Consider the following 13,295-nt stretch of genomic DNA (forward strand, 5'->3'; position numbering starts at 1 on the left):
GTACCAAATTATTTTTAAATTGTTTTAAAAAATAGAATTGTATAGAAAACATACAGTAGTGAAAATTCAATATACTGAAAAGCTGAATGATATTTTTATTCCTTTACAATCAATTATTACACCAAAATCACAATTTAAAAATATTACAAAATTTTAATAAGTAAAATTTAAACTAAAAAAATTATTATTTTTAGTTATATTGTAGCAAATAAATAAATAATTTTTAAATTTATTAAATGCTTAATTCAATATTGCAATTCTATAATATTTTAGGAACGAATTGAGACGGTGCACAGACTTTGAGGCGATACCCAGCGTGGATCTTTTTGCCTGGGCAGAAAGGGCAAAAGCATATCGTTGAAGTTCTTAATTAATTGACTGGTCACACAAGAAATGCACCCGTTCACCTGTAGAAATATTACGGGTCTGAGGAAGGGTTTCGACAAGCTCACAGCGAAAATGGGCGCATTGAATAATGATTGCGTGAGACTACATATAACAGTCTCGTCGGAATCGTCGCGTATGAATGTCACAATGTCACGGTGACGATGTCGCGTATGCCACGATGAAGCAATTGAGGCGGTGAAAGGCAGAACAATGACAAAAACACGTGACTAGTCGATTAAGAAAACGTCCAACAAATGGAATGAGACTGAATAAGACGGGGGAAGTGCAAACTGAGGACTGCAAGAAAATGAATGGATGAACAAATGGTTCTTGGCTCAATCGAGAAAACTAGCATTAAAATTCACTTTGAGACTGGTTTCATTTGCAGAATTGCATTTTGCGAAACGGACGATTTGGTATTATATAGTCTGATACACGTGTAAACGCATCTGTAGGTAGCCTCGGGCATATACTTATTAAGATAAATGTATGAGGATAGTGGGACACAAGTGTTATTCGCTTAAATCATATTTGTGGTTCGACAGTTATATTCGAATCGAGGCTGAAGTTGAGACTATTTAGCGACTGAATTTGTGATGATTTAGAATATAGAAATGCGTACAATTTTTATTTCTAAGCGATAATTGTAATACATTGGTACTATTACGTGAGATTGTAAGCATCTGGTCAATAAATATGGAATACAAAGTTCTATATAAATTACATTAAGTAAAAAAAGTTCATTATCAATACTATATTGCCTAAATATAGTTTCTTAAAGCTACAGACTCATTTTTATAGACCAAACCGACATGCAATATGTTAAAAAATATATTTAATAATTAATATAAAATTATTAGCGCCAAGATCTGCTTCGATCAAAAAAGGTATTTTTTCTTTTTGCTTATATTATTACATACATTTTTCTGCGAGATATTCCACAACACCTTTAACATTTTGAAAAGTCGGATCTAGAAGTGTTCCACCAACATAAGTTTCGTAAATTGGAAATCGCTCTTTTAGATTTTGTAAAATAGTATTTTTAAGTTCCTGTACAATTATCTTTCTTTACACACATGTTACTCTCAATTTCTGCCCTGGAAAGATTAAAGAAGGAATTATATTGTAACGGCATTGTAACATAGAAATTCCTTTCAAATTTATTATATAAAATAAATTTTTATAATGTAAAAATACAAAAGCTGCATAAATTTCACATTTATACATTTTATAATACTATTCCTAATTTTGAGTTTAAAAAAAATATATATTTAAAAACATTTTACAAACCTAAATAAAAGTGCAAGGTTGATTGTTGGATATTCTATCCCAGAAATTTCTGTTGCTGTTTTAATGCTCTTGTTAAATAGTTTGCTATATTTTCAATTTCTTGCCATTCACTGTCTGTAGATATTGAATCATAACGTCTAATCATTTCTAAGAAGCGTTACTACCTCTAAAAAAGAAATAATATTTAAATTAAAATTTATTAACACAAAACTAATAAAATGTAATTACGTAAAGAAATGTGTTCTTATTAATTTAACTAGTTTACATTACCTCTTTGTTATTTGCAAGAGAGTATAGTACCATTCAAAAGTTTAGAAACGTTTCCCTAATCTCAGAACGAGAAAGATATTGCAAAATCTCCTTACTCACATAGATGGAAAGTTATTTCTGCGTACTTTTAAATGCTTTTTTAGAAATTTTTTGTCGATAAAGTTCCGAAAACGACTTCCCATACAGCACGGGGAGCTCCCGGGGAGCTCCCGAGGAGCTCACAAAATTTTTCATAAGCTTCATTTAAGCTTCCAAAAGGTTCGCCCGCAGCTGCTATGTCCGCTTTTGAGAGCTCCTTGAGAGCTTCATTTGAGCTCGCAGAGAGTTTATAAATCATGTTTTAAGAGTTCCCTGCGAGCTTCAAAGTAATTCCTGGGAAATTTCTATATAAGCTTTCCGGGAGCTCTTATGTCCGCTTTTGGGAGCTCCCTGAGAGCTTAGATGAAACTATCAGGGAGCTTATATAAAAGCTTCACGGGAATTATTTTGAAGCTCGCAGGGAGTTCTTAAAACATTATTTCTGAACTCCCTGCGAGCTTAAATAAAGCTCTCAGGGAGTTCTTAAAAGCGGACATTGGAGCTGCCGGAAAAAATTTTATTTTTATATTTTCTCAATTTTCGGAAGCTCTCTCTGAGTTGCGAAGGCCCACGAACTCTCTTCGTGTAACAAAAACAATATATATTACACTTTGCTGCTAGTGAAGTACTAACTGCTAGGTAAGCCGTGAGTGATGGTTTTCTTTTATAAGCCTTTTGGAGTAAATTTTCTCACGAGAAGGAAGAGCGCCGTGCCTTCACCTAGTGGTGATCTTGCGAACTACTCGCGGCTTATGACTATACATGCAGTACATTAATTTACCCAATATGTTCAATCTCTGGGAGTTTGTTTTGTCAAATTTTATAAACTTCTTAAAAACTCAGCAAAACGAACTCCCTGGGAGCTTGTTTTGTCGAATTTTGTAAGCTTCTCGGAAACTCAGCAAAATGAACTCCCTGGGAGCTTGTTCTGTCAAATTTTGTAAGCTTCTCGGGAGCTCAGCAAAATAAACTCCTTGGGAGCTTGTTTTGTCGAATTTTGTAAGCTCCCCGGGAACTCAGCAAAATGAACTCCCTGGGAGCTTGTTCTGTCAAATTTTGTAAGCTTCTCGGGAGCTCAGCAAAATGAACTCCTTGGGAGCTTGTTTTGTCGAATTTTGTAAGCTCCCCGGGAACTCAGCAAAATGAACTCCCTGGGAGCTTGTTCTGTCAAATTTTGTAAGCTTCTCGGGAGCTCAGCAAAATGAACTCCTTGGGAGCTTGTTTTGTCGAATTTTGTAAGCTTCTCGGGAGCTCAGCAAAATGAACTCCCTGGGAGCTTGTTTTGTCGAATTTTGTAAGCTTCTCGGGAGCTCAGCAAAATGAACTCCCTGAGAGCTTAATCGGAGCTTTGTGCTGTATGGGTTACCTCCGATTTTTTTGAAACTACGTATTCTTACGTATTTTGGGGCGCTGATTACGAATATGATAGTGAATATTGGCGCAAATTTGATTTTTATGGTGAAAACCATGAAAAAACCATAATGTATATATACATGTATATATATATATATATATATATATTAATAAAAATTGTTATATATATATATATATATATATATATATATTTATCATAGAGAATTTTTGTGACTTGCATCTTAGAGCGGGAACTTTTCCCTTTAATTTGTGTGGTTGTTTATTGCTGTACGATTTTTTTTGACCGAGTTATTAAGATTTTAATAAAAAAATGATCATTTTGACTTTCATCGCTTGTTACTCGTGAACGAATCAACGTACAGCGCTTAGCAAAAAAGCGTTAGAAAGCTGAAAGTTTGCACTTTTGAATGTTCTTATCAATTTTTTTACAGATTTACTTTTTTTAACAACAAATCGCGTTCAAAGTTTACGTGAAAAATTGCATATTTTACGGTTTTCATTTAGTTCAAGGTACTGTTGTGAAGAAAGATCCAATCACATTGCTAAAGCAAAGTTTTATAGTACGATTACTCCTCAGTAATAAACACTAACGTTTATGAAATAAAACATTTGTATTCCACGTGTTTATCATTCTTGAAATTGCTGAAAACGTGTTTTCAACAATTTTTCTACACCCTTTTGACAAAGTTACAAAGTCAACCTTACATTTCTTTTTAAATGACGCTGGCATTAGCGTTATCCAATGTGCACCATGTGGAAAATGCCGGTCGGATTGTGCACATCACGCGCGCGCGTGTATTTTACAGCAAAGGTAAAGACCCCGCGGTTCGTCACGCGCGCGCTTGCGGTTGTTCCTTGCGACTTCTTAAATGTCATTTTATGTTGTTTCAAATGCGTTTAAATGTCTACGCGGTATTTTAAAAATTTCGTATACAAGTTCAATACTCTACAAGAATCGTCTGTGTGTTGTTTTAAAGCTTCTATACATAAACATTACATGTAAACATTACAAGTATGCACCTACTCACATACATACCGTAATGTTTACATACTTGTAACATTACTATGTTTACGTACAAAGAGTACTTTGAAATAGATGTTTAGTACATAGACAACTCTCGTAGTGTATTGAGCTCGTATACGAAATTTTCAAAATGCCGTGTAGACATTTGCCTACAACAAAAGTTGCACAGATAATCGCACTTCTTGAAGAAGGTTTTCACGTGCGTTACGTAGCGTATCATGTTGGTGTGTCTATCTCTGTAGTGAGTAGAGTTTAGTCACGATATCAAGAGACAGGACGTTATACGAGACATGAAGGCAGTGATCGTGGTCGAATAACTACTATTAGACAAGATCGAGAAAGCGTCTAGTTACTCTAGTTACATTTGCCGTACGAGGACAAGCGTTGTCCTGCATAAACACAAAATTCGTATGTGATAAACGTAGAGGCAATATGTAAGGTCCAAGAATTTCATTTATGTATCGAACACTTGTGCAGGAGGTGGCAGGATCACTAATTCAGTTCGTTCTGCTTTGAAATACACCCCCACAATCACAGAACCATCGTTATGGGCTCGTACTGGCATAACGTAGCGTCGATCATAGCGTTTATTTCATCGACGCCAAGTAGGAGCGTCATTGCTGTAAAGACAAAAACGCAATTCATCAGAAAATTACACATTTTCCATTTTCTCGCGGTCCAATTTATGTAATTGCGCGCAAATTGAAAACGAATCTATGTCTAAGGGTAAGACTTGGCACTTGTGCACGAGAACGAGAACAAAGGTCGGCTTCTTTTAAACGATTTCAAAATGCCGCATTGACATTTAAACGCATTTGAAACATAAAACAACATTTAAGAAGTCGCAAGGAACAGCCGCAAGCGCGCGCGTGACGAACCGCGGAGTCCTTACCTTTGCTGTAAAACACATACACGCGCGCGCGCGCGATGTGCACAATCCGACCGGTATCTTCCACATGGTGCACATTGGATAACGCTAATGCCGGCGGTAAGCGTCATTTAAAAAAAAATGTAAGGTTGACTTTGTAACTTTGTCAAAAGGGTGGAATACAAATGTTTTATTTTATAAACGTTAGTGTTTATTACTGGGGAGTAATCGTAATATAAAACTTTGCTTTAGCAATGTGATTGGATCTTTCTTCACAACAGTAACTTGAACTAAATGAAAACCCTAAAATATGCGATTTTTTACGTGAATTTTAAACGCGATTTGTTGTTAGAAAAAGTAAATCTGTGAAAAAATTTATTACAACATTTAAAAGTGCAAACTTTCAGCTTTCCAACGCTTTTTTTGCTGAGCGCTGTACGTTGATTTGTTCACGAGTAACAAGGGATGAAAGTCAAAATGACCATTTTTTATTAAAATCTCAATAACTCGGTCAACAAAAATCGTACAGCAATGAACAACCACTCATATTAAAGGGAAAAGTTCCCGCTCTAAGATACAAGTAACAAAAATACTCTGATTTTTTTCACGCAAGCAAATTCGCATAAAAATTTTTTATTTTAACGGTTCAAGCTTCACCATTGTGCCACGTTGGTAAAAAAAAAGATAACTAAGATCGCTGAAAAGCATTGGAAAGAATATGTTTTAAGCTTTAAAACGCTTTTTGGATTTTGTTTCTACGATGATTTTTCGCTGAGTTGCAGCAGTTTGAAAATAGCCTAAATTTTTGGTATACAAAAAGTGTTCCCCATTTTTTTTTTTTTTTTTTTAGTAGTGTATATATATATAGTATATATACATACAATATTTACCTTGATCTTATATTGCAATTATGAACAATTATGATTCATACTTAATCTCTGTTCGCTTTCATTGGATCTGAAACAGAAGTCTTTCTCGGCCTTTACTTTTCTCATGTAAAAGAAAAGACCCAGAAAGACAAAAAATAGCACAACACATTCTTTACTACCAAACACTTTAAACTTAACTGCACTCACGAAACCGCACGTTTTTACATTCTTTACCGCGCAATAACTTTCACACATGACTGATGTTTCGGCAATATATGTGAATATATATAGCTATTTATAAACAAGAAGTGACATCTGACCAGAAAATGGCGACCGACTTGTGCACCCATAGAGCTTGTATTACCCAGATAGCCAAATAAAGGCAACGTGTTGTTATTTTGCTGTCACTTATTCTCTATTAATTTTATCAAACTAAAGCCAAGGTGTTTCCTCAAACTGTCTGTTGTTCTGACATCATGTAAAATTCTACATTAGAATTCAACAAACTGACGGCAAGTTGTCAATATGCATGCACAATTGCTGTCAATGTGACAAATTATTATTCCTCAATGCATGCACTTATAATTATATAAACTCATGAAGGTCATTTGCTCTCCTGATGTTAACTTCGTTCCACATTAAATTACAATGACAGCAAATTGTGGGCAAGTTCACAACATACATGCAGTACATTAATTTGCCCGATATGCTTAATCTCGCTTGGCTATCTGGGTAATGGAAGGGCCATTGCTATATGCCAGAGTCCGCGCGTTCGGCGTATTGTTATTCTCATTTCGCTCACTCCTGTTAATATCTCATTCTTTCTTATTGACATCTCGCTCGCTCTTGTATCTTCTCGCTCGAAAAATCAATAATTCTGTGCTACCGCCACATTTCGTGTACATAGCACGGAATGCAACCAGAATTGTGCACATATGAGTTACCCGCTTGTCCAAACGTGCACATTGGCTACGTAGTTCATGTGTATAATTTTCAAGGTCCACAGAGGGCGTATCGTGTTCGAAGATACGCCCTCTGTGGACCTTGAAAATTATGCATCTAAAATCGGGCTGTGTCATCTCTTAGCCTTCTCTCTGGTTTCCACTAAATGCTCTATGACGCGGCGGCGCGCCGTAACAACGACCGCAACGGCGGCGGCGGCATACGCCGAAAATTTCAATAATGGCGGCGGCGGAATCGACGGGATCAAAATTTATGGCGGCGGCGGCGTGGCGCGTGACGTAGAGGCTTACTTCGCACTTGCTTCAAGCTATTTGAATCAAAGATCATAAGCTCAAATGCTATAATTTACACACACACTACAGATATGACCCGTGTTACGATTAGACCTATACGCCGCCACTTTTTGCCGCCGCCGCTGATAAATTATCGTCCGCCAATTTCGCCGCCGCTTAAAATTTACGCTATCTTAAAATTTATGCTAAACGTCGCCGCTGCCTTCGTCGCTAAAAATTAATGGGCGCGTTCAGAAGACGGAATAAATCACTAAACGCTGATTGAAAAATAATTTTTTACTATAATTTGTTTCTGCTTCTAAATCCAACAAAGAACTAATGGCAAAAACCAAACATATTAGGAAATGACTAAGCACTCTCTGATCCGCTCTGTTTGCTGAACGCGCTCAATATTGCGCGCTGAATATAAGAGTTATTGAATTTTCGATAATTTTTGGATGAACGCAAATGTATGTGGACTATGGACGTGTTCTGTGCCCGATTGGAATTTTTAAGTATGGCTGACATAATCGGCCAATTTTTTGTTTCTTCCTCAACTTCTGTATTCTACATATTTGTGCTTTATTCCGTTTTTATCTTGTGTTTGTCTCTCGGATGTATCGTCCTAATATTCTTTTTTTAATCTTTTGGCCGTTGGCCCCTTAGCTCCTCAGTTTTATGTGGAAGGGACGGGTGCAATATTAAAGAAGAAGAACAAAAAAAAAGAAGAATATTCAATTTCCACGATCTGTATTGTTAGAGAAAAAAATGTCTACAAAAGAGAAAATTAATAAGTCAGATCAAATTAACAATGAACTGGAAAAGAATAGAAGTCTTGTATATAGTGTACTCACTACTCTCAATACTTTAAGAATACCACTTGTACTCGAAGTGTCGCCAGAGAGCATTTTGGCATGTTTAAAGACAATAAAAAAAATATTGTAGTTAATAGATTTTACATATATTGTAAAATATGTTTTATTGACCACGCAAAAATTAATAAATTTTCTTAGTTTAAAGCATGTAAAAATGCGTGCTTTATAAGAATTAATCCGGAGATGTAGGGAGAGGTCGAAGTTCTTCCCTTGCATTCCGCCCACGCGTTTTTTGCACATCTTAGCAAACCAACACATAATTGATACATAACTAAAGGAGCGCACAGAAAGAACATTGTTATGTAGATGCGATGTAAATGTTATATAATTTTGTGAGCTACAAAGAAACAAAGTTGTAATTCTTATTTGTCATATATATGACTCCTAACAGTGATTAAAAACGTAATCTTGTAAAATCATAAAAAATTTTTTGTTTATAAAATTTTTTGCCTCTTTAAATAATATTCCCAGCAAACACAGTAATATTACATATACATCTTATGTACATATATTAAAAGTTTCACAAGGTAACACGTTATGTAGTGAGTAACATACATGTATGTACGTATAAAGCTTATAATATGAGTTTAATTATATTGCTATGGTTATGTGCTTTGAAAATACTGCTGAAAATACTAAAAAATCTAAGTTAAACATAAATTAATAATAAATAAACATTACTTATTACCCACCAAACACCAAGTTACATGTAACGTGCCTGTTAGTTGTAATTTCCCACTCAACAATGTAATTGTAATATAACATGTGTATTATATTACAATTATATTATTGAGTGGGATTACAACTAATAAGCACGTTACATGTAACTTTGTGTTTGCTGGGTACGTATTTGAAATGTACATGTAATTAGTATTGACAGATTTGAGGATTCGACACCGAGCCGCAGGTGTGGAGGGAAAGAAGAACAAAAGGCAAAAATCATATATGAGCGCTCACTGAGTCTGCAATATCGTTTTTGCCTTTAGATCTTTCCCTCCACAGCCGGCTCGGTACCAAATCCTTAAATCTGAATTGCATGTAATTCGAAGTCTATACATCTTGTATATATTTGAAACATATATATTACATCGCTATATTAGCACATTTTCATATCATAAATATAATATTAAATGCATTCTGTTACATATCTTAAATAGATCAAAGATATTATTTTGTTGTTGACATTCTGTAGTACATGTAACGTACATATATGTTACAAGTTACATAACGCGTTACCTCGTGATACATGATATTATGTATATGAGATATATATATATATATATATATATATATATATATATATATATATGTTACATTACTATGTTTGGTGGGATGGGTTTGCAACTTTAGATAAAGCAGAGATATCATATATCATATTTATAAAACTATTTTTAGTATATTTAATAACTTTAATAATGTTAATAACTCAGGAGGACAATATATGTTAATATATGTCAAGTCATTGGGGCTGAGTCCTTTTTTGTTAAGATTTACCCATATTTCTTTTTACTTGTATGTACATGGTATCAGAAAATTAAAATATATGTAAATCTTAACAAAAGAAGATCCAGTTCTCAATAAATAACAAATTTATTATTAAAATTAAAATTACAGCAAATTATGAAATTTTTTTTTTGTTATAACTATTTAATGAACTACGAGTGGCAGCTGTTGGAAATAATCGCGTGTAGATTCCGGGTCGTTCCACGATTGACGCGACTGGAGACACGCCTCAGATTATTATACTGGATCGTGTCTGGTTTGGAGAGCAGGCGTTGAAATGACTATTTAATTTGCTTCGAAATTTTGTTAACCACACTTGTTTTTATTGATGTCTGTTATTTGGCAATTAGCAGTCCGTACTATCAAGTGCTCGAGGCAGTGGTATAGACCAAAGTGACCTTTCGTCACTTTTCCCGCGTACCGATACCGGCAGTTCGCCGAGCGTTCAGAGAGATTTCGGGGATCTCCGAGAATCTTCGAGTTGGACCGAATTGATCTTAAAATATAATAACATTGGTATCGTTCGCTTGACCATGAAAATTGTGTATCAATAACGTAGTAAGAAAGTAAAAATGAGCATTTACAATAATACAGAACAGCCGCTAAAATCTCTTGAACATTACTCAGGAGGGTTTGACCTTGATAACATATGTCAAGGTCAAAGTCATCAAAGCTGCATTCCTTTTTGTAAAGGTTTACCCCAAAAATATATAAATATAAAAAACAATTAGCACTGAAAATTTACTGGCTTATTTAACAGAAAAACATCAAATCGACACATTTGTCAAATAAAAAAGCCAATATTAGAAGATTTCTTCAATCTCATGGACAAGCTAATAAATCCTCCACATCTTCGAAAAATATTGACAAAAAGAAAGAACTAAATGACAGCATATCTATCTGGTTTTGTAGTTATCTCATACCATTTATTGAAGCTAAAAAAGATGGACTTTTTAACAATACATGGTGTTATACAAAATGAATTAGATCTGCCACATCCAAATACATTATCCCACAATTCACTCTCAAGAGTGACTGTGTACTTGCTGTAAAAGCAAAAATAAATGAAGATAACTCAAATGCAATTGCACTAACCGTGGATGCATGGATTGTCAATTATCGTCATATTCCATATGTGAATTTCATTTTACATTGGATATCGCTTACAGAAACACAGTTGAAGTCATGTATGTACGTTACAAACAAGCTTCTTACCATACCCCCATACTGCAGACAACATTATTGCAGAATTGAAGAAAGTACTAACACAATTTAACATAAATGGCAAAATTATAACTCTCGTAACTGATGGAGGAACAAATATGATAAAAGCCGCAAGAGATATGAAATATAACAGTGTATCTTGCATTGCACACGAACTTCACAATCTAGGAACGGTAGACACCCTTTCTAAATTATCAGAAGTTAATAGACTTATAATTAAAACTAAAACTATTATGAAAAGTCTTGCTTTTAAAACCCTCGATATTAAAAAAAACAAAAGAATTATTTGAGCAAGAGGACATTAATAGGATATTAAATAATGCTGAGAATCTAGAAGAAATTTTAGCTGATGTAAGATTTACTTCCACACTTTCTCAAAGTAATAAGCATTCGTATGCGCAGTTTTCCTTGCGACATTTCCGACAGGACTACATAAAAATGTGTCGATTAGATCGAATAGCACATTAGAGATGTTGTCAAGTTTAGTTAAAAATAAAGGTAAACTAAGAATTATGCCCAAGTCTCGTCCGGATGAATAACTATGTAATCGTCTTCTGCACGCGCCTTGACAACAGAATTTAAAAGTCCTGCCAAAGTGAAAAAACGCCGCCTTGCTATCCAGCGCCACTAGTGGTCCCCGCCGGTGCGTGTGTCGCCACTCTTCTCTTCATTGTGTTCTGTTCGCTCGCGCTGACAACAGTCTCTTGTGCGCGTCTTTTTAGTTCTTTCAGTTCTGTTATTAAATCATGCCAAAGAATAGAACCAAGAAGAAGAGCTCGTCCTCGAAACGTTCGAGAAAAGATAGATCACGCTCAGCTCGACATTCGTCACGAGATTCTCATGAATCTCACAGAGCCGACGCACCCACTTTCGTGGCCTCTGTCTGCCAATGAGCGGCGTGAGGAGGAACAGACGGTCGCATAAGCTGACCGTGGCGTCGTACCAGGTATGTCCTTTCGTCGCCTCATTTTTGTTTTCAGAATTTCTGGCAAAGAAAGGACATAACCGATCTGTTTCCTCCCCCCTCTCTTCTCTCTCTTTAGCGCATGCATCTGCCCGGCCCAAGAAATCTTTGCGTACGGAGGGCATATCTTTTGTGGAGCCTCCTGTCACTCTGTTGCCGGAATCCCACGATTTAGCACCAGACGATAGCTTAGTCAAAGAACTCTTCGGTGATAGTCAAACGCCTCAATCGACGGCAGCATGCAACCCTCTCATTGTCCAGGCGATGCAATCCACAGCTCGCAGCGGCCTTTGTGAAGAGGTACGCACCAGGCTTATGTCCGAATACGAAGTAAGAAGGAATTTGCGGGGCTAGCCTCCCCGAAACTCAACAAGGAGCTTATTACCGTCCTTACGCCCTCGGTTGTAAAACGGGATAAATTCCAGTCCCGTTCTTAGGCGCAGGTAGGGGCTTGCCTCACGGCCCTTGCAGCTGGCATGTTTATCCTCCTTAAAAAAGACGTCTCACAGACTCTCTCCGACGACGCCAGATCAGCCTTACCTCTTTTCTCAGACAGTATCCATCTGCTGTCAGATCACCATTTTCGCCTGTCCATGGCTCGGAGAGTCTTTACAAAACCATCGCTTAATATCACGGGTAAAAATGCTGCGGAGTCCGCGCAAGTCGACGAGTTCCTGTTTGGCCAGGACTTCTCCCAAACTCTCAAAGCAGCTCAGGCCTGCGAAAAAGCAAGTAGGGAAGCTGTCAAGGCAACGCAGCCCGTGGGTAAAAAGACTCTTCAGCCCATTCGACAGCAGCCTCTACAACGTCGCAGCCAACAGGTTCCCACCGAAACTTCGGGAAACCAGAAAACTCCTGCGAGGTTCAGGTCGGCTTGCAGCGCAGGAGCCTTGTATCAGCACAGCCGCCGACGCCGCTCTCAATCCAGATCCAGGACACGACGCCATCACTAAATGAGGTACAGTCGGCAGGTCGCCTGAGTAATTTTTATGAACAATGGCTCAGCATTACTTCCAACCCAATGATCTTAAGCGCAATTCAGGGTTACCGTATCCCATTTAAATCGCTTCCACTTCCTAAGGCATATTTACAGGAAATGGAATTTTCTGAGTCCTCCGCGTCCTTCTGCAACCTTAAGATAGAATGCTTTCTTTTCAAGGAAGTCATTAAACTGGCAGAGCCGTCCGAGGATAAATTTTTATCTACATTCTTTTTTATAGATAAACCTTTAGGAGGCAAACGCTTTATTTTAAACTTAAAGGAGTTGAATAAATACATCGATCCTCCGCACTTCAAGTTAGAAGACTGGAGAATTCGTCTTATGCTACCAGGAT

The 13,295-nt window shown here is 36.5% G+C and overlaps 1 protein-coding gene and 1 long non-coding RNA gene across 6 annotated transcripts in view; one reads left to right on the plus strand and one right to left on the minus strand.

Annotated features, from left to right (window-relative positions):
* LOC105834745 (peroxidase) overlaps positions 1–1,516 on the plus strand; it is a 36,495-nt gene extending 34,979 nt beyond the window's left edge. For 3 of the 5 annotated variants that reach the window (XM_012677436.3, XM_036292523.1, XM_036292524.1), the window contains one exon: positions 274–1,142. In XM_012677436.3, the coding sequence (XP_012532890.1) occupies positions 274–361 (88 nt within the window). In that variant the 3' untranslated portion in view covers positions 362–1,142. Of the gene's footprint in view, positions 1–273 lie in introns of all 5 variants that reach the window. The other 2 variants (XM_012677434.3, XM_012677433.3) reach the window with 1 other exon arrangement.
* On the minus strand, positions 1,264–6,628 carry LOC118647482. Its single transcript, XR_004964742.1, has 2 exons — positions 6,182–6,628; positions 1,264–1,843 (listed from the first exon to the last, which is right to left on the minus strand). It is a non-coding gene; the product is annotated as an uncharacterized LOC118647482 (long non-coding RNA).
* Between the last annotated feature and the right edge of the window lie 6,667 nt (positions 6,629–13,295).

This window comes from Monomorium pharaonis, chromosome 10 (genome assembly GCF_013373865.1).
Source record: "Monomorium pharaonis isolate MP-MQ-018 chromosome 10, ASM1337386v2, whole genome shotgun sequence".
NCBI classification, from domain to species: Eukaryota; Metazoa; Arthropoda; class Insecta; order Hymenoptera; family Formicidae; genus Monomorium; species Monomorium pharaonis.